General features: G+C 38.5%; 1 protein-coding gene across 2 annotated transcripts in view; it reads right to left on the minus strand.

Moving 5' to 3' along the window:
• The window catches only part of MDN1 (midasin AAA ATPase 1), a 101,667-nt gene that overhangs the window by 22,731 nt on the left and 56,557 nt on the right, over positions 1-22,379 (minus strand). For both annotated transcript variants that reach the window (XM_075046608.1, XM_075046607.1), the window contains 26 exons: positions 22,152-22,261; positions 21,338-21,471; positions 20,432-20,592; positions 19,962-20,082; positions 19,065-19,275; positions 18,707-18,938; positions 17,417-17,543; positions 16,345-16,515; positions 15,984-16,198; positions 15,508-15,889; positions 15,194-15,303; positions 13,389-14,085; positions 12,204-12,362; positions 11,126-11,399; positions 9,300-9,535; positions 8,531-8,626; positions 8,199-8,293; positions 7,412-7,536; positions 6,127-6,273; positions 5,743-5,852; positions 5,208-5,281; positions 4,823-5,018; positions 3,556-3,715; positions 3,244-3,390; positions 1,160-1,286; positions 148-253 (listed from right to left, as the gene is read on the minus strand). In XM_075046608.1, the coding sequence (XP_074902709.1) occupies positions 148-253; positions 1,160-1,286; positions 3,244-3,390; positions 3,556-3,715; positions 4,823-5,018; positions 5,208-5,281; positions 5,743-5,852; positions 6,127-6,273; positions 7,412-7,536; positions 8,199-8,293; positions 8,531-8,626; positions 9,300-9,535; positions 11,126-11,399; positions 12,204-12,362; positions 13,389-14,085; positions 15,194-15,303; positions 15,508-15,889; positions 15,984-16,198; positions 16,345-16,515; positions 17,417-17,543; positions 18,707-18,938; positions 19,065-19,275; positions 19,962-20,082; positions 20,432-20,592; positions 21,338-21,471; positions 22,152-22,261 (4,723 nt within the window). The remainder of the gene's footprint in view (positions 1-147; positions 254-1,159; positions 1,287-3,243; positions 3,391-3,555; positions 3,716-4,822; positions 5,019-5,207; positions 5,282-5,742; positions 5,853-6,126; positions 6,274-7,411; positions 7,537-8,198; positions 8,294-8,530; positions 8,627-9,299; positions 9,536-11,125; positions 11,400-12,203; positions 12,363-13,388; positions 14,086-15,193; positions 15,304-15,507; positions 15,890-15,983; positions 16,199-16,344; positions 16,516-17,416; positions 17,544-18,706; positions 18,939-19,064; positions 19,276-19,961; positions 20,083-20,431; positions 20,593-21,337; positions 21,472-22,151; positions 22,262-22,379) is intronic.

Raw genomic sequence — 22,379 nt, forward strand, 5'->3', positions numbered from 1 at the left:
GACTGGCCCCAAAATAATGTATTTTGTATCATATTACAGAACATAGCATGATCTCACATCACCTTTTTACTACTAGAAAATTTCAGTCCAAACTGGTAAAATAAAGTTAACAGAAGTAGGATTTATATTTTTACTTTGGTGTTTTACCTTGGCAGGTGCTAATAATGCTGTCTGAAGTCTAGAGTGGCGTGCAAGTGACCTATAGAAGTACTTCTGGCATCCATCCCAGGCAGAAGAAATCTCTGTCAGCAACCTGACAGAGCACAAAAAAGTCCGATATTAGAAAGGTATATAATTTTAGTACCTCAGCACACTGGAACCACCAGGTCAGCTCTTCAACCTAACAAATTTGCTTACAATTCGTTATTTTGCAAATGCATTGATCCTGTAATTCTTCATTGTTTCCACAGGTATTCTAGTCTTAAGAAAACATTTAACTTTTAAAATAAACCCTAAGGAAACCCTAAGCAATAGCAGTAAAATCACTATCTTTGAGTATCATTTAACACTTAAACAGTGTTTGGTGAGTTTTTTTTTCATGCAGCTAAATCCAGCTTGATGGGAAAGCCTTTATTTTGGCCTTGATGAAAGATACTATAAATTAAACCCTTACACCTGAGGAAGACAGTAACCAGCATGTCTCAATGACCACTTGCTGCTGGAAAAACAGAGAAAACATCTAAAAGAGCATCTTTCCTCTATGCAGGCTTTTCCAGAAATGCCCACTTTGAAGTCTATGCATTTTCTCCTGAAACATCTCATTAGTCAGTGAAGACAAAACAGTTAGAGTAATCCCTGTAAATTACAACTCATCTTTAATAAAACTGTTAGCAGTCTACATTCTAATATGATGCTAGTGAAGCATCCCAGGCAAAGCTGGGTGGTGGAGGGTTAACTGAAATCTCATTCACAGTAACAATAAAAGTGAGGGTAGATTTATCAAAAGTGCCAATTAAAAACACTCTCTCTTGGCTGTACTTGCCAGTATGGTATGTACAGGATTTTCAAACTGAGAAGTAATGGGGGGAAGAGAAAGGAGTATCTAAAATCCTAAGTGAATTACATTCCGGAAATTCCAGTCTAAATCCACATGCAATGGATTCTATATATTATAGCTGCAATTCATATAATCTAAAGGTTAGAAATACTGTGTACATACGTGGCATCTGGTTCATGTGTACAATTTCTTACACCTAATGCACTACGCAAGTCCAGTGGACGTAGGTAGAGTATTTCATGATAGTCTTTTGAACGGGACCAAGCAAGACCTTTCCGGTATGACAAACCTGGAATGACATTTGAACGCACATCCTTTTAAGCCCTCACTCTTTTATATGAAAAATGTCACTCATACAGTTGGTATTAAGATATAAAACCTTCTGATACAGGTTTTTTTTCCCTGATGCTATCTGATTTTGACAAGTCTTTGAACATATTGCAATTTTTGTAATGTAAGAACACATTGTAGCTTAGTTATCTTCAGCTGAACATAGCTGAAATAAGACAAACATAGACCCATGTGTATAAAGTAGGTTTGTGGTGGTGACCAAAAGAAAAAACGAAAAGCCTTGAACCTGGGGGCAGGCTACAGCCTGAGAAAGTTACAGCTATAAACATTTAAAACTCAGTCTTAAGGCTGTTATTTTAGCTGTTTTAAAAACTGGATTAAACATGCCCATTTCTCTCAAGCCAATTAAAACTCTCCTTTCAAAGTATCCTGAAGACAAGCAGAGCCTGTAATAAATATTCATTAGCTATCTAGGTTACGCTGCCATTTTTCCAGACAAAATGGAGAACAAGTCTTAAGAGCAACACTTTTCACTTCTCCTGGTCCTTTAAGAAAGCTGAGTTGGGGATCATCGCCTCATTTTTAAGACATGAAAAGGCTGATGAATGATGATGGTAAAGGTGTCACCTGAAATCAAAGACAGAGCCCAGCAAAGAATTCAAATCCTATGTGTTAGTTCAATCATCACAGTATGCCATTCCTCCCCCACAAACTTCACAGGGTAGCAATGGCAGATATCCCTTTGGCACCAGCGGGTGCAAAAAATGCCAAATACAGGAAAACTGTATGTGCTAGAAACCTCCCACTTAGATTCACCTGTGTTTGCAGTCACCTAAATACAAAAGGACCTTAATCTTCTGGGAACTATTTACTCAGTACACATATCAACTCATTTAAGTAGTATAATCTACAAACACTCAAAACTACAACTGAAGCCTCCTCCTGCCTCCCAAAAAGCATTTTGAACTTTTTGTTTTCATTTATTTTCCAAGTGCTGTGACACTTTGAGTTAGTTTGTTATCAGAATCATGCCTTCTCGGAACTCTTAACCATGTTTCCAAGCTTCCTTCTGCAACCATGAGAAATGGAGAAATCTCTCCTTTTTTGGGGGAGGGGGCGGGGGGGCATGACATGGGACACTGGGATAGGGAGGGGGGTGGAGATAGAGAAAGAGAAGTTCTTAGGATCACTGCAGGCCAGAAGCTATGGCTTCCAAGAGAAGCACCAAAACACTAAACTCTCTTCAAAAAAGAAGAAACAAAACTGGCAAGTTACATTAATTTCTACTTCTGGCTATGACTTAGCAGAATGCTGTCAGACAGCTGTTTATTTAATACGACTGCTTACTTCTGCTGGTTTCTAAACTGCTCAGATGATGAATAATTTAACATAACACCAAAGGAAAAGGCAACAATTAATAGTTTGGGTAGGTCCTTTACCTTAAGACTAGAAAGGGGAGCAGTGGAGACTGGGCTGCTGAATAGGGTGCCTCCAACAATTCCCATCAATAGACCACTCAGCCTCCATGGCTCAACCACACCTCTACCAATCCGACCTCTGCCAGTCTGTCAATCAAGAGATGGGCTCTCATTCAAAGGAGCTAACTTAATTTCAGTTCTGGGTCAGAGAGTGGATACCAGATAATGAGCTTCCCTCTTGTTTCTAAAAGTGAGGCAGTGACTTCTGACTGGAGATAAAGTAGATTTCTGCTTCAGAAGAGCTACTGTTGTACATCTAATGGAATGTAAGAAGAATAGAAGGTATTTGAAAGGGCTAACACACCAGGCCTCATAGTCAACAGACGAAGAGAAAGAGACTTAAATGCTTCTACGTATCAGTGGCTCAATGACTTCAAGAACATAGTATTATGGTGGGTTTAGATGTATTGGCAAAAATGGTAAAATGCTTAAGAACTTTGTACTTTTAAACCAAGCACATTTTTATTCAATGCTTACCTGTTTTAGCAAGGCTTTTAAAGAGATCTGACAAAGCCCGTTGCTTCTGCATCTGAATATGCTTTGCCTCTGATTTCTGCTTCTCCTTATCTGCTGTCTGATCAAATGTTAGATTTTGCAGTTCAACTACAGAAACAATGATACCACCTGTACAGAAGACAGCAGGGACAGGTAAGAGATGTGAAAATTTAACTTACACAAAGCAGCCATGGCAAGATAGTCTTGGAAGGGAACTATCTACACTTTTTCCTGATTTGTTCCATTTATGTTACAGAGGTCAATTATGGTATGGAAATCACAAGAATACTCAACCTGTGAACTGGTCAAGATCTTCCACCAGACTTAAGAATGAACTGTTTTCTGTAACTGTGGTACACATTTTCTTCATTTTTTTAGTAAGCTTAGGCAGACGATACTGAAGAGATTCTGTATGAAATGTAATGCCATCCTGACATTCTTCTGGGAACACCCTCTGAGAAAAAAAATGAAAGAAACAGTCCAATTATACACACATACTCAAAACTGTCTTATTTGACCATTAAGAGTAAATAGCTGCAAAATCAAGGGCTAAATTCTGCATTCATCTGAAACCCCAGAACACGTCCACGTGATCCTCTGAACAGTTCAGCACCAACACTTGAAGACAACATGAAACTGCAACAAGTGAAACCAGCAACCCTGCTGATTATCAGTAACAGGCTTGCAAACAAACAAACCACCGACCAACACACCAAACCCACAACCAAACACATTAGATTTGCATCAGATTTCTGCCACCTCCCTCTACCCTCCTGGCTTGTCACAGGACAAGAGCAAGATCAGCCACTCTCCTGGTCTGAAGAAACAGAACAAAGCCTTGGAAGCTGAGAGTCACCGACCATTTCCCACTCACACCCGAATTCTGATGAGTTATGATGTCTCCTTGCATCTTATTAATAAAAACTAATGGATGTGAACAGGAATCTATTTCAGGAAGAAAATTAGTTGACTTCCTCTCCAAGCTGCACAATTTAATTAAAGACACACTAAACTGTGGCACTGTGGAGTAGGATTTACCACCTATCAGCTAGTCCAAGGCAAATGTTTGCAGTACACAACAACAAATGTATGACAACGTAGTGCATTCCCCTATCAGGATTCAAGCTCAAAGTAACTTTATATTTAGTCAGAACTCAAATATGCACAAATCCTACAGCTACATGATCATTTGTCTGGGTCCCTGTTTAGAAAAAAAGGGTGGTAATAATTTCAACTCCCAGTTCATATTACTGCACTGCAGTGAAGTAACAAATTGCTGCAGACACTAAGCAAGCAACTTGGAGATGAAATGTGTAACTGCTATCATCTCTATATTAGAGCATAGATATTGTGCCAAATCTATACCAAACATGCTTGTCTTTCCATGCTGCATTCCCACCCATCTGCAGTGTTTCATAACACTGAACACAAGACAAAAAAGTTGGCAATATATTCAACAGATTTCACACTTACATAAGATTTTTCTGCATAAATCAGTGAAAAGCAACATATAGATGAGAATAAATATCCTTCCCACACTTAGAATAAAGAATACAGTCACCTTGGCAACATCTGTTCTAGCAGACAGAATTTTTCTTAATGTGTTGTTTAGCCTCTGAACTTTGGTCTCTTTGTTCTCAGATTCTTCCTGCTTTTGCAAGCAGTCCAGCTGCTCTTCCTTACCAATTTCCACCAAGGCAGGCCGACATGGCTCATCCAGAACAGCTTCAAACTTCTTCATGAATTTAAAGAGGGTCCTAATTACCAAAGGAAAGCAAAAATGTTACTGGGTTTTATAATCCTGGAAATCTCTCAGCTACTGGAAATAAATGTTTTCACTGTATTATGAGCAGAATAAATTTTCTAGCATTCAAATTTAACATCACAGAGAAATCATCCAGAAGGATGTTTCCAAGTATAGAGCTTAATTCCAAACTCTGAGTTACCTGCGTATTTTTTCAACTGATTGTTTTATAGCCCAGAAGCTGACGTCATTCCACTTTGAAATTTTCACAAATTCCTATTAGAAAAATAAATAAATCAATGGGATTACTTACATAAATGCAATGAAGTATTTGCACATAAAAGATTATCTTTAAAGCTGATCAGCTATAATGATCTGGCGGTCTTAAAATGCAAGACATTTTAGTAAGTGAACAAATTATTGCATAGGCATCTTATTCTATTAATAGATGTGTTTACGCTAAAACTGCTGCATAGCCAAATGTTGTGAAATCCAAAGGAGCTTTGCTACTGGGTGGAAACCTCCATGGCTAAATGGGACTGACCAAACATTAAAGACTTCAGCCAACCCCCCCACCTCAAAAGTAAATTCTTGCCAAAGAAAATGTAAGGTATAGTAGGGATTTCAGTGGCCAACAGATCTATTATAATAATTATATATTATATTAATATAATAATATCTGCTCCACTGTTCCTTTGATTAGATCAATATGTTGCCTGAGTGAAGTTTCCTTTTACCTTAAGTTCCTTTTCTATAGGTTGACGAAGTTCAGTGATTCTGGCCTCAATACACTCTGAAAACTGCTTATAATAATTGTATAGATTCCACAAGATGCTGCACAGAACATCTGGAAGGGACAGACAATAACAAGCTTCTTTTAAAACACAATATTCTTCAGTATCAAGAGAAGAAATGCATCCGGGGTTTTTTTTGCAATCATGAAGTTTAGCAATACCAAAAGATGGGGTAAACTGACCAACAGTATTCTTCATGAAAATGGCAAAAAACAGCTGCATAGGCTTGTGTTGTATTTATAAGCTTGGTGATCTGTTTGGAAAGTTGTGGATACCCGATGGTCAGGTTGTTGTAAAGAAGACTCAACACATGTAATGCTAACTTACCCTTTTCTGCCACTTGAGGCATCAGCAAGACATGGCAGTGGAAAACCAGTAGTGCTTGAAGTCGTGCATGAAACTCTCCCAGCGTGGATCCTTCAATGAAAGCCTGTAGCATGCTGATCAGCGTTTTCAGATCCATTTGCTCAGTTTCTGAACATTGCACCAGAAATTTAGAACCAAAGGGGGAGAAAACAAAAACAACCCTCTACACGAAAACTGTTGTCTGCTCTTTGTAAACTTCCAACTACCTACCTGGTGTCTATCAGGAAAGGGGTGGGGTGGGGGAAGATAATTCTAATTTAATAGTAAGTAAAACCAACAAACACCACACTGGAAGAAAGGAGAGGTGACAATGGAGGCAGCAGTAAGATAGCGACCAAGGAGGCCAGCTACATGTCCAATTTCAGAGTGCATCAAGTATTTAAAGAATAGCTGGCTACTCTCTTGGCTTATTTGGTCATGATGAGTCATACTATAAATTAGTCACTGCCAGTTCCTTAACTCCTCAAAATCATCAAGAGAGAAGTAGATCTTGGAAGAACCTGGTAGAGAATATAGTGTCTTTAGAGCATTACCTATGGAAGATGACATGCTGTCCACTTAGAGATGTAAAATAACCCAAGGATACAAAGCTCATCAAGTAAGTGCATTCATTAGTCATGAGATTGGAATAACCCTGCCTCATGTGAGAGGATGCTACTTTCATCTTTAAAATTTCATTAAATTTTGGGGAGGCAAGGGACTGAGAGCTATATTCTTTCCCCTATTTTATGTAACATGAACACCTGCAGACAGATTTGCTAGGAACAGTATGTACCAAAACATAATTACTGTAAGAATTTTTTAGGCTTCATACAGAATGTTAAAAGCAGTTCAGCTGGGATATGAATTACAATTTGTGCAGTTTAAAAAAAAAAAAAAAAGAGGTGACTCTTCCAGCTGCAGATGGAGGCCTCCTACCCTCCAAATCTGTTTGAAATGTTTGTATGTGCATGACATGCAGCTACCAAAGTTCTACTTTCTTTCAGATGCTTTTTACAGACATCTTTTCTTTACATAAATTACAATGTCAGCCCTATGAGAGACACAGGTGGTTCCAGAAGTAAACACCAAGCAAAATTCACTCTACGTAGAAGACCCTATACAGTCATGGATTTTATTGTAGGGCAAAGGGTACAAGAACTACACCTGAAAGTGCATTGTCAAACTCTGGCATTTAGGACCTTAATTATGGATCCTTAGTAATTGCTGGAACTGCAACACACATTCATGTAAGGACAGCACTTACCTTCTGTGTTTGCCTCTGTCCGTTCTTGAACATACGTCTCAATCATCTGATAGATTGAGAACCAGTGTTTTGTGGATTTCTCTACATGCTGCTTCATAATATTGTCCAAACTTACTGACCAGCAGCTAGAAACAAAAAGCATGGGGAGAGAATAAAAAATAAAGAAAAATATTGTGGGAAGTTTGGACTCCAAAACAACACAAACTTTATTCTCTATTTCTACTAAACTAAAGGAAAATTTTGCAGGCTGGAATAATCTGCATATATGCTTAATATACACAATCAATTCTTGAGGATCACTGCTTTGCCACTATTATTAAATATGAGAGAACTAGGGACAGTAAAACAAAATCAGAGCCAGGTTCAGAAGTTTCTTTTCACAAAACTTGAGGTAGCCTTGTGGAATTCCTGATCATTGCATACTGTGGATATAAAAATTTTACATAGTCTTAACAGGAGACTGGACAATAATTTTTAAGGAAAGTTTAATGGGGGTTGTTAAATAGACAAAACACTGCAGGCTCAGTAAACCCTAGGATGAAACAGGAGAACACTGGGAAAATATTAGGATAAAGTACTGTAGTTATCTGTCCTGCTTCTACTCCTCCTGAGGCATATACATAGGGTCACCATGGGCTGGACATGCTCATTTGAGCCAGTACAGCTACCACTTTGGTGTTTTCCCCATATTGTTACTAGGACAGCCACAGCCTGCCCTGCCCTGCCCCACCCCCCCCACCCTGTTAACAGTATCTAAGAAAAAGCAGTAGGGAAGGACAGTTCTTACTTCAACTCCAATCTACGCCACTGAATAATCAGCTGTGTGACCAAATCAAGATGTTTTCGCAAGGACAAAGCTCGACTAGCATTTTCCTCCCAGTCCTGGGGAAAAGAAAATAAAAAATTCTCCTTTATACAAAGCCAGGAATTAGTCTTTGCATGGCAAGACTCATGCAGTACTTTGGATTACATTCCTGCTCCTTAATCTTACAGCATGGAGCAAATTCACTTCCCCAAATCCTGGCAAGCAGACAGCTTTCAGTTGTTTTTATCGTGGTACCAATACAAATAAGGAAATATAGAAGAGAAAATAAAAGTTTCCCTTAGCTATTTTCTTACCTGTGCCTTTGCAAGAAGGATTTCCAAGCCATTCAGGAACTTTGAGAGAGGACTAGACAGGGGAAAACTCCGGATTCTGTCCATCACAACTAACAGCTGCAGAATAAAAAAAACAAGCGTTCAGCCTATCGTAACTGATCTTCAACAGAAGCAATCATGAAGTTAAGCTAGTTTTTATTAGCATAACCCTTCTCTGCAAGAAGTAAGGATTTTTATTTTTTTTTTTAAACTTCCTCATTTTAGTACAAGCTCAGTAGTAGTTCAGTGAAGGCCAGTGCACTCTGGGAAAGGAGCACAAATGACCTAATGCAAAGAGTTCCTATCGATTCTGAGTTTCTGCATTACTCTAAGAAACATAACCAGAGGGCCACACAGGCCCTGTAAGTGGGACCAAAAATACCTGTTTTAAAGCACTGTGAAAGAAGTGTTTTGGAAAAAACACCCCCCCCCAAAACCCCAAACCAAACAAAAAACCAGGAGCCCAAACAGCAAAAGATCTCAAGAATCTTTGAGGTATGGCAGGTTGCAGATTGTTTAAAGCTGTAAGATCAGAGTAGGCAACGAATACCACTTAACATTTCATAATTAAAATAGAACAGCAAATAATCCCTCTTAAGAAGAATGTCTTCAAAACATTTGCGTAAGTAATACAAACATCTAGGCAAGTGTATGAGTGCACATGACTATGCATATCTATACAGATATTTACACACAAATGCAATTCTAAAATGCTCCAGTTTTCCCCAAACATTTGTTGAGATGTTTTTACCTGCACAAGTACTGGATGCTCCGGCCATTCCTGCAGTAGCCCATTTACTTCTTTAGCAAAATTATCAAGTACAGGTTGGCATTGTCGGACTTGCTGAATATTAGGATGCTGGTAGAAGTCATATGGGCCATCCTGCTGCAGCACAAGATCTGAAGTTAATTCCTCAAAAAAGGTATTGCGAAGAAGAGTGCTAACTAGTAGTTGGCTTCCCAAAAGACTATCATTCATTTCAGCACCTAGGAAGCAAAAAAAGGAAGGCATCACACATGCTACTAATTCTTTTTTGGCTGAATAGAAAAAGTTCTTTCCCCCCCCCCCCCCCTTTCTTTTTTTTCCCCTGTATCCCAAGCCTTAGCATGTTATGTATTACAAGGATATAAAAATGTGACACACATAAGCAATGAGATGAGAGTAGGGAAGAAAAGAGACATACTTAAAGTTTACATCCTATATTTCATCAAATTTTTGTATAAAAAGAAAAATTGGTATCCTAAAGGTGAGCTACGATCCTGTCAGAAGACCACAGTTCCTCTGTGCATAAATTCACATCAAGGAGGTATTTACTACAAAATTAGTAGCAAGACTCTTGCCCTGGTTTCGGCTGGGATAGAGTTAATTGCCTTCCTAGTAGCTGGTACAGTGCTATGTTTTGGGTTCAGTATGAGAAGAATGTTGATAACACACTGATGTTTTCAGTTGTTGCTAAGTAATGTTTAGACTAAGTCAAGGATTTTTCAGCTTCTGATGCCCAGCCAGCAAGAAGGCTGGAGGGGCACAAGAAGTTGGGAAGGGACACAGCCAGGGCAGCTGACCCAAACTGGCCAACGGGGTATTCCATACCATGTGATGTCATGCCCAGTATAGAAACTGGGTGGGGAGTGGGGCTGGGGGGGATCGCTGCTCGGGGATTAACTGGGTGTTGGTTGGCAGGTGGTGAGCAATTGCATTGTGCATCACTTGTATATTCCAGTCCTTTAATTATTATTGTCATTTTAATATTGTTATTATTATCATTATTAGCTTCTTCCCTTCTCTTCTGTTAAACTGTTCTTATCTCAACCCATGAGTTTTACTCCCCCCCCGCCCTGATTTTCTCCCCCATCCCACTGGGGCGGGGGGGAAGTGAGTGAGCGGCTGTGTGGTGCTTAGTTGCTTGCTGGGGTTAAACCACGACACTCTGAAAAAGTAATCCAACACACATACACAAAAAAATTATACACATATTTTACACCTCATGTATGAACACAAAAAAAAGTTACTGCAGAAACTGCAGTCCTGTTGCATTATCTGCTTAACTGCACACATATACGTTTATTAGATTAGAACTGAAATATAGCTCTGCTGTGAGAAGTCATGAAAATATTATCCTGAGGTCTTGCACATTGTTATGACAATTTTTCACACCAAGCATGCCAAAATTCAGGGTAAATATAATAAATCACTTTGTAAAAAATTATAGAAGCTCCATTAAAACTTAACTGCCAATTTTATGCCTGGGAAATTTCTGCAAGTGCATCATCTTCCACAGGATTATGCAGATGCAAGTGAGCAATGTTTCAGAATATGGAGTAGACTCAGTTTATTCTTAAACGGTGTTGGTCTTGTATATTAACAAATTGAATACAAGTAAAATAATCCATAAAAAAAAAAAAATCAAAGCATTCCAAGGCAATTCTGAACATGGGACAAATTCTTTGGGAAAAAAACCCCCTGGTTTTGTGCATTTTCCCCATATTAGGTCGTATCATGACCTGCAATATGATTAATTTGAAACAAATAATTGCAAAGCTAAACCTGCACATCTGAAGTATTACTAGCAATCTTACCAATTAAAGGATAGAATTGTGACACCAGACATGCACCAGTCTGGTAACAGGAAATAAATGTACTGAAATAATGTTTAGCTTGATGAGAAGGCTGACTCTGTTGATACCACAGGGATCGAGCAAAGTTTAAGCACAACTCTTGATGAACCATCATTACTGTTTGCATAGAGCTCTTGGACAAAAGGGCTCTATCAACTTCCAGCTGGTCTTCCAATAGATCTTTAGTTTCCGTTTTTTCTTCTAGGCTTGGCTGAGCTGTGATATCTTCAAAGTCCTGCAAATTACATGGTAATCAAAGGTCAGTTATCATTTCCTTTAATGCCTCCTCTCCCCACCTCCCTTTTTGCACTTTTTGGCATTGCTAATGATACTATATACACTGCCTTCCTCACCAGCTCAGGTGTCTGAAACAGAACACAGGTGAATAAAACAAATAAGGGCATAACTACTGCAGGCAAGAGTGCAGTACAGTAAGCCCTGAGCTGCTGCTAAATAAATCTCTTTCAGAAAAAGCAGCAGCAGTTGTGTCTACTGATAAACCACCTCAATGCTGTTTGGTCACTTGAAGTTCTGAACTATTACATCCCAACACCACAATGACGCACATAATTGTCTTGTGCATTTCTGTACTGCACAACATTGACTGGTGAAGACACACTTCAAAAATTGTTCAGTAATGCAGGCCAGTTAAATTTGAAAAACATCTCACAGCTTTATTTAATCAAGGAGAATAGGCTTCTTCAGAGGTAATTAAACCTCAGCAGACCTTACTTGTTAAATGAATCAAATTCATGAAGTTTACAACAAATAACTAATGACATCGTCATTCAGTAACTTGGAATTATTCAGCTGAACCACAGTACAGTTCAAGTCCAGAAGTTAATTCCAAAAACTTTCTACAAGCAGAAGGGAAAATAAACTAAACCCACAGTACTTAACACCTTTCTATCAAAATCTACTGCACATTTTTCTTTTGGTTGACGGAAAAACTGCTTCATTCCTCATCTCAATTTACTTATAGCACACCTTTTCAGGAGCTACTTCAGACATAATTTTTGTGTTTCAAGACAGTTGCTACCTTTTCGTGAAGGGGAAATCTCCTCCTAAATTCTTCTTCTTCCTCTTCCTCACTCCTTCCTTTCCCATGACTTTTACTTCTGTATCTGTACAGACTGCGTTCCATTGCCTCCCGCTCTTGGGCACGGCGCTCCTGTTCATCCCATTCATTTATAATTGCCTAAGGAAACACAAAGCAGCATACTTTTACACAAGTTCATGTTTAAAATCACCTCATATTTCAAAGGGGCAGCATCTATCTCGTTCGGCTCTTTCCTCCTCTACAGTCTACAGCAGTATATATCAAAGCCATCTAACTTGAAGGAAGATTTGTAAATTGCCCTCTCAAAAAAACAATGAGGAAAAAGCACAGAAAACAGTATGCAACAGAGTGCTTGGCCAAGTTCTAGTCTTGTTTCTTAATCATTTCATAAAGAAACCCTCTACAAAGTCTTTTGGGTTTTTTTTTTGGTGTGGTTTTGGGTTTTGTTGGGGTTTTTTAATAAATAAAATCTTTGGTAACCATCACAGGCTATAATTTTATGCTTTAATAAATCCAAACAAGTTAATCCAGTATTTTAGATTATGTTAAAATTACCTTTTATCAATTCAATGGAAAAAAAAAAAAAAAGAGAAAAGTTTAAGAACATTTTACTGACAATTATCAAGGTAGACTCATAGAATGGCTTGGATTGGAAGCAATCGCCAAAGATCATTTAGTTCACCCCGCTGCCATGGGCAGGGACACCTTCCAATAGACCAGGTCACTCAAAGCCCCATCCAGGCTGGCCTTGAACACTTTCAGGGATGAGGCATCCACAGCTTCTCCGGGCAACCTGTTCCAGTGTCTCACCACCCTTACAGTGAACAATTTCTTCTTTATGTCCAATCTAAATCTACCCTCTTTCAGTTTAAAACTGTTGTGTCTTGTCCTATCACTACAAGCCTTGGTTAAAGTCTCTTTCTGCCCTTCTTTTAAGCCCCCTTTAATACATTGAAAAGCCACAATAGGGTTTCCCCAGAGCCTTCTCTTCTCCAGGCTGAACAACCCCAACTCCATCCTGCTTTCTTCACAGGAGAGGTGTTACAGCCCTCTGATAATTTTTGTGGCCCTCCTCCAGACCTGCTTTAACAAATCCATGTCTGTCTTGTATGGGGACAAGGTAGTTTAGTGCAAGAATCCTGGCTGCTGGCATTCAGCTCCTACCTGACACAGATGTCTAAAAAGCTGCAGAGATTTCTTGTCCATCTCTCCTCTGGATAGTACATGGCATCGAAGATGTAACAAAGCATTCACTAAGAGCTGTTCCAGAGTTGGGCAAGGCTGCTCTACTCCCTCAGATTCTACTTCAGAGTGCTTCAGAGAAAACTTTTTAAGTCCATGAAGGACCTCAACTGAATTCACTGAGCATAAAATTTCTGCACGAGCCAAGTAAGTGGGAAAGGCATGGCCAACAGAAGGAAATGTCAACAAAGAAGTGAGGAGGTTGGTCAGATCAGCTGGACGCACAAAACTTTTGAGCACTGTATAAACTTCAGAGGCCACTAATCGCATGCCGTGTTGCAACTGTGAGATGGCAGCTTGCAGTGGAATGATGGCATCAGGGAATACAGCATACTCCTCTGCCAGGTGTTTTCTAAACTGATGGTGTGATTGTTGCCAAGATGCTTCTTCATTTAAAAGGTTTTGTATTGCCTGGAGTGATTTAGGTCCTTCCCCACGGAGGAACTGCAGAAGGCGGGCTAAAAGATCTTGGACTGAAGAAACCTGTGCTATGCTGTTGATGTACTGGTGAGCTTCCTGATATAAGCAATCATAGGGTGGAGCTGGAGGCCTGAAGGCCTTTTTTCTGGAAAGACTGCTTATTTGCTCCTTCAACCTTTGCATTCTTTCATGCAACAGTCTGTTAAGAAATAACATTGACCAGTTTAGACATATAAACATGTTTAGATATATATAACATAACAGTTAGATATAGAAAAAGATTAATCAGAAATATTCTGCTAGTTTGTGTGAAATGGCAAATAAGGAAAAAACAAGAAGTGACACCTGTATAGCATGCATATGTACTTCTCCCCCCTCCACTTCAACAAACTTCAATTACTTTTTTGCTTGTGACCTGACAGCTCTGTGAGCATTAAGAAAAAAGTAGTATTACTGGTAGCAATTGGTAAAACTTAGCCATTCAGAATTTACTTTCAATGACTATTGTTCTCTTTAAGCAACACCATAGAACTATCAGATCCTCTGTGTGTGTAATCATGAAATCGAAAACTTCCATTAACAGTGGAAAATAATGAATACCACCCAGTTTTTATCTCCATGCACAAGGAACACCTGGAAACCTGCATGAAGGAGAAATCTCTGTTCACTTAAAATTTCCTCCTTAAGTTCCTCAAATAAAAAAACCAAAACAACACAAAACCCAACAACAAAAAATGCCTACAAATTCTGAATGTCAACAGCGTACTCTGTGTGGTAAGATATTTACTTCATCCACAGCACCCTGTGCAAAGGTTGTTGCTAAAATATACATCTGGAGATTTCTACCCAGTCCGGTTTTTTTGCAGTCCAAAACCTCCGCAAAATAGCACTGGCATCTAGTGAGGCCTTGAAGAGTTACAGTAACAGACACACATTCCATCTCATTTCCATTTGTTGATAACTGTCACATTTTAATGAAACTACCATAATTTAGATGCATGGCTTTCTTTTCACTTCTGGGCATAGCTTCAATTTTATCAAGATATGAAGACCACTGCTTTAACTTTTGTATTTACAGCAGTACAAAGTGTGTACAGACAATTCCCTAGTCAGTGCAAGTAAACAAAACAGCTTCTGTATTTTTCTTTAACACCTCAACACGCAAATTGATACTTTCAAATCAGCAACCCTTATTTCTACAAAAGAACACAAAAATTATAAAGCTGTGGAGAAAAGCTTTGGAGCCTGAGCATCCAAAGATGAAATTTCCAGTCTAAAAGAGAAGAGTTAAGTGCCTGAGATGTTACCTGAGATGGGGATGAATATAGTTGCTGATCGCTTCATCTTCAATGCTTTTTCCTGTATGCAGCTGTGATGAAAAATCATTTGTTTTCCATTCACACTCCAGCTGGTGTAACTACAAAGGGAAGAATAAACCATTCTCTGAGGTTCTGGTTTTGGTAACCAAGCAGGTACATCATCTTCTTGGACATTAAAATAAGTTCTAACCATATAGTTTAAAAATCATGACCAAAGATTTGCCCGAGAACACCTAAGCCAAACTCCTTTGCATTAATTTCATACATTACAGAGGTAAAAGGCAACTCAGCTTCACACTCACCTCTTCTTCTGCATACTTGAGCTTGTATTCTCTTTTAACAGCTGGATCAAACCTGGTCTGCGGAAGCCACACCTGGATCTGCACCAAACCAATATTCACCCAGAGGCTTCCTCGCCAAGCTGTCTCTGGTAACTCCTTAAGGCCTTCCCCAAAGAACTGCTGCAAGCAAGTGAGCAGGAGAAACAGGAATTCTTTAGGAAGTAACTCTTGATCAGTGATGCTTCTAAGTATCTTGAAAAGGTACTCATATGCAACAGGATCCTTGAGGTAGAGCTTCTCACAGCATGCCAAAAATTTTTCTTGAAGATCCATTGGAACCAGATCTACCAGGGCAGAGAGTTGTCTGCCTAGCATTATTCCTTGTAGTCTAGCATCTGTGTATCTGGAGGCAAAGGAAAAATGTTTACATGTGGTATGCAAACTTCCATAACACGCCTTATTTCAATAACATATATGCGTAAGAGAGGTCTTAATACCTAAAATCTGCTATTGAAGAGACAGCCAGGTTGGTCCATAGTGCTGTGCTGACTTCATGAAGCTGCTGTGCCCTCTCCATCCATTCTCCCAGCGTCACATGGGATGATGACAGAACGGGAAGCCCACTCACATCCCACTGGCTTGTCTTGCTGCTGCTAGTTAGAATTTCAAAGAAGCACTTTGAGAAAACGGCTCGGGTCAAAATACCTGGGCCCTAAATTAAGAGATTAAGAGTTAGATTGTTCAGATGCAACTTGCACTGACTATGCTAGAATTTACAGTATTGCTTTAGAAAGCTGTTGAATTATTTAACAAAAGAGTATTCAACCTAGTTGTTTGATTAGGTCAGAAGAGACAAACCTTCACAGAACAGTTCATATGGGATTTAGCAAAGTTCTTTTCCTCTGTTGCAGGTAGCGGCCTCCAAGTCAACCAGTAGTCTGGATCTGTGGTGAAAGTACTGCTCCAAAAGGATGCTAATGCAGCATTAACTAGTTGAGAGGACAGAATAGACATTTCTTCAGGGGATATCTAAGGAGAGAGAAAAACCTAGAGCTGAGAATAATTTAGAGAGAGCAGAAGAGAATCAAGTCCACATACACACACAAAAAAGGAAGAGTATGACACTTTTTCAGTAAGGATAGTACAAAATATTCCTAAAGATCCTTTCAAATTGACATAGCATTTGCTTGCATCTCTTCTCAACAAAAAGAGTACACTTCCTGAGGTCTGCACTACTTCCTGAGGTCTGCACTGCCTCCTTCTGTCTGTGGAATATGCAGTGTGTTTACAGGGCAAGTTTGTAGAATACAGCCTCTAGTCTACAACTGTCCAACCTTTTGTTAGATACATGAGGTTGCATAAGCATGAAACAAATAAAGCTATCCAATATTCTGCTCTGAAGCATTTAAAGTGAACTTGCTGTTTACTCAGCTTTTATCATAGCTAAATATTAACTGATCAGAATTTCTGACATTAAATGCTCTACAGAAAACACATCAAATAACTGTCTCAGTCTATCTGATTTGCAACACAGACCTAAAAAAATTTAGAGGCACAGAAACAGAGGAAAGTATTTATTCTTCAGCATAAAATTATTTTGAATATATAGGTACAACCAGGATGGCACCTGCCACTGAATCAGTTTCCCTTTTTCCATTAGATCAGAGATGGGTGAATGGAACAATAGTAACAAACTAGATCATATAGAATGATGTTATTTAAGATTTTGTTGTGTTTTATATATGTTTTAATGTTGCATTTTAATTACATTTTTTGCAGGCTCGCAGTTAATAACCTTTCTTATTAAAAGAAGGAACAATTATTGTCAGGCACAGGCAGAAAAACTGCATGTCAAAAATCTTAGACATACCTATTTTGAAGAGTCTGTTGACTCTTCTGCAAGACTAATTAAAGTAAAACTTGTTCTTACTTCATTAAGGTGTAACAAGTGCCACAGTCCAGATAGCTGGTGAGAAGCAGCTGGTGTCAACTTCAGGGAAAAAGCTATAAGCTGAACTAGATCTGAACATACGCTTAGTTCTTGACTGCAGTTCTCCCTGTAGCAGGTAAAAGAAATGCAACTTAAGTAATGCTTAAGCAGGGCACATGAAATAAATCATTTGGATAGTAAAAGAAATTGAGAATGGCAGGCAAAGTCACAATAATGAAGACTCCCTGAAACGTTAAAATGACAGCATTTTAAACACTGGAGAAGAACAAGCACTCAAATAATACTCAAAACACTTGCATCCTTCCAAGTTGGCAGAATCTAAATACAACAAAAGGGGGAAGAAGTGGAATCTTCTGTAACATTAATCTACATCTTCTGCAAAACATACAAAACATTTGGAGAGAAACTGTCTTCCAGCTTTATAGTTCTTGTGAAAATCAGAACTTTGCTGAATTCAAGAATGAATCAGTGATTCTAGGAGTCTCACTGCACAAAAAATTATTTTCACTGAAATCCATAATGAAGAGCTCTCTTTTAAGGAATGGTAAACCAGTCAAAAAATAAATACAATTGGCCCCTTAAAACAACACTAACACTTCATAAATTAATAATGTTAATTTAAACTATGAGTAAATGTGTGTAGTTTACACAAAAGGAAGCATGCATGCCAGTGTACTTTCTCCATCGCCAGGTCTAATTCAGTCTTTCTGCAGTAGCCCCCAGCAACATGGCAATAAACATCTTCATGTTAATTCCTAATATGAAGAACACTTCTATTTCATTAAAAGGCAAATACTATGTATTTCCAAAATGAAAATACTATGTGCCATTTACTACATAAAAGGTTTTAGTTTTTCTCCACCTATAAACTATTCTACCATTAACAAAGAATTTCTGGAGTGTAATGTGTTTACTCCAACGGGCTTGGACATCAGCATTCCTGTATTTGCATCAATAAAGTAAGTTAGAAAAGAAGAAAACTACTTCCTCAATATAGCACTAAACTACTCCTTTGTTGATACTTTTTATAGCTGCCCAAGTGCAATTCTGCATGCAGACAAGGAGTGCGTATGCGTTTACATACATAAATATTATAAAGCATATGTGTGCACCACATACATATAAACACACAGCTATATATATATATAATATATGTACACACACAGAGATTTACATACTAATGTAAAGCACCGAAGTTACAACTTTTAGCTAGGGATTCTGAATCTCATGAAACGAATACAGGATTTCTTTCTCCAACCTTCTTCTTACCTTCTTGGACAAGCCTTGGCCACATAATCTGCTGTCAGTTTGTATTGCCAGAGCATGCTTATGTATTCCATTGCAGGCCACAGCTGAACCCGACTGCAGAGCTGGTTTAACAAGGCAGGGTCTAACTGGTTGGAGATGGTATCTTCAGTAAACCTTTCTTCTGAATAACTATATGTAACTCCTTCTGCTCTCAGTTGTGAATGGACAGCTTTCAAAAAAATCTTTAGCTGACCTGTTTGACAGAGTGTTAGAGGCACATAAATGCATATACTGTAATTCTTGCCAGTGAACATTTGTATACAAAAAGAATGGAGGTGGCAGAAATCATCCTGTTAGGCTCTTCAAAAGTGTTACCTACCCAGACTAACATCTTCTAAATGATTGGCCCTAATTATCAGGCCATCAGCTTGCAGCAAGGCTTTCTTCATCTTCCATCCAGTGGCAGCAATTTTCAGACAGCACATTTTTTCCTGCCATCTATTTTCTCCAAAGGCCAATCTTAGCTCCAAGATGTTAAGTGGCTTGCTAAGAAGTTTTAACTGAGAGAAACATTCCAAGCCCAGTTTATCCTGGAAACACGAAAAGGACATTTGAACAAGTAGCAATTTGTTTCAATGGTGCTAACAAAACACGAAACAAGATCTATGACTGCAATCAAAACTCAGATTTCCAATTCACATGCACACAACTAAAGTACAAGTATATATAAACCAACCTGCAACAACAACTTAACAATATATTCTTTAGAAAATTTTACTGTAAGTTTTTTTTTTTATTGAATGACAACAATTCCTGAAATAACTTAAGAAAAAAAATCCCCAAACTGTCAAAGTTAAGAGGCCTTGTCTTGGTAAGTCATAAGGCAGCCTCATTCTATGCTGTATAAAAGGAAGTATGCAGTCTATTCTATATACACACATGTACACTAAATAAGCAAGTGGCATACTGATATTCACAAGTCTCCAGAGCAGAGCAAAGAGTAATATTTTTATGCTTGGGCACCACTCTATATTAAATAACTGCTATCTATACAAAGCATAATTGATAGTAGAATGCTACCTCGATAACTGATATATTTCACAAAAAAGATGTACATTAACATAAGCTGAAATTGTCTTTTTAATCAATCTAACAAGTCCAAAATGAATGTATTTTTGCTGTCCTGGAAAGCAAGTGCTGTGAATCTTTATGATTATTTTAAAGCATATTAGGACATCACTGGAAATACAAATCTTTGCAAATAGAGTACTGATACCTTAAAAGGAAGAGGTCTTCCTAGAGACTTCTGTAATATCTTCATACTGGCAGAAAAACCAGCAGGATTGGCCAAACAGTTCTGAATCTGCTGTGAAACAGATTGAATTTCCTTGGAAACCCTTGCAGATTAAAAAAAAAAAGGGGGGGGGGGGGTGTGTAAGAAAAAAGCCCACACAGTTAACTCAGAAGTTTAAGAAACAAGGCAAAAGTGTGCATGAGAAAGGAAAGTCCCTTCTCTTATCCTTCCACTAAAGGTTTAAAAATTTTAGATGATCATTTGGGCAAGCAGTAGCCCAATGCTAAGAAACCTGAATTTAAAAAATGAACAGCTATTTAATACATTGTACTTGCATCACTAATGGAACACAACTTGCACACTAATGGCAAACAATGCTAATTAGCTATAATAATAAAGAAAAGAGTAATTTATACAGCCATTTAACAGAAACACAGATCAAAGCCACTCACTTGTGCTGGTCTGATCCAATAAGCATCTGAGGAATTCTGTCAATTAGATGCTTCATAACCCAGTGCCAGTGCAGGGACAGAAGCGACAACCCTGCCGAATCCACTGTCAGAGTGTCGGAGACTGCCCAGAACCGGTCACGCCACAGCAAGCAGTATAAAATCTAACAATAAGCCAGAAAGATTACAGTTTTCCCACTGCTGCATGTTACAGAATACTTTGTACTTCAAGCAAGAGAAAAAGCAAAACCACCATCACGTGCGTTAACTTCAGACTCACACAATGCTTTGTATTTATTGGTACACAATCAGTGCTCAACTACATGTTCTCTAAAAATACCGCACAGCTGTACTGGCAGGTGGAACTACACAAGTCAAAATCAAGCAATCCCTGCACCAAGTCTACAATGTAGTTGTCAGATCTCAGCAAAATGATCTTCATGGTCTGAAAAGCAAAAGGGAGAAGTCAACCACCTCTGTAACCTGCATGTTGGCTATTCAGGTTCAGATATCTGTATCTGAGATAGATGTGGATACTCCCTTTATCATCAGTGGAGGGAAAGAGGCACTTCTACAGCACAATTCATACCATCCTAAGCAGGCAGAGAAGGCTTGATGGTCAAGTTCAGCAATGGTATCTACATGCCAGGTGTGTACATTTAAGTAAGATAATTCACACCCCAAGTACCAGCAGGCTGAAAACTGACGTTCCACACAGAAGAAACGAGAAGACAGGGCACAAATACAGCCACTGAAACAAACATAGTCATTTGCCTGGTGTCAAGCATATTCTGAATACCAACAGAAGCACTGCGGTTTATTTCATGGTCCCTGAAACTAAAAATAGTGTTCTGCACACAATCTCATTTCACTTGACTTCCATAAATATACTATGAAAAGTCTACTCACATCATGCATGTCATCATCACTTAAGGCCACCTGAGTAGACTTCACCCAGTGAAATGCAAACGCGTCCCAAAGTTCAAAGAAAGCAGCAAGGTTGACCACGATTGCATGAGGAAGACAATTGTAACTTCCTGGATCTGTGGTTTGGGGAACACAGAAAGAAAGGGAGAGACTGAATATTCCAGCCACATCACATGACATGTAAGGGTCAATTTCTTATCACTAGACCCTCTCTATGGTTAGGGAAAAAAAAAACCTGAAAAGATCTAAGAATTGAAGTAATAAAAGTAGTCCTTCACTATTTGCACAATTCTCTATTACCTCTATGCACTTAATGTATTAAAAAAAAATCCATAATGAGGGAAGCATTGATCAATTGCTTCTATGTAACACACTAACTTCACTAAATTTTTCCCATTTGTTTTAGGAGTAAAACATCCTATTTACATAAAACAATAGGAAGAGGATTAGAACAAAAGCATGTCTGAAGAACTTGGCTATTCGTACTAGCCAAAGACAAAACACTATTCCAATTTCTCTCCACCACCATCCTAAAGTTTAGATAATTAAGAGAGAAATGACATTCACTCATTACCTAGTAGAGGCTGGACATAAATGCTGTAGCATAAGGTGTATCTAATTTAAGAATAATGTGTTACATATCATATTAGTTCTCATCTGACTGCTTTATACTGACACAATCTTTCTTCACACATTCAGGACACACCATGTTTAAAGTGCACATTCTGTAACAGCACAAATTAACCATATTTCAAATTGGCCATATAACCAAAAGGAACAGTGAAAATCAACCCACCTTTGCGGAAATCTAGAGACATTCTTAAGACACTATTTCTTGCCTTCTTGCTGGTAATCAAATTCTTCTCAGTGTAGCTTCTTTTTTCTCGGTCAAGAAATAATACTGCCCTGAATTAAAAATAAAGTTGTTAGAAATTCAGTACCATTTTAAAGCCTCTGCTTTATGAGAATGGTGAACTACAAAGTGACATTTGGTATTTCACTGTATTATGAAACAAGAATCAAG

Source organism: Buteo buteo, chromosome 15 (genome assembly GCF_964188355.1).
Source record: "Buteo buteo chromosome 15, bButBut1.hap1.1, whole genome shotgun sequence".
Classification (NCBI taxonomy): Eukaryota; Metazoa; Chordata; class Aves; order Accipitriformes; family Accipitridae; genus Buteo; species Buteo buteo.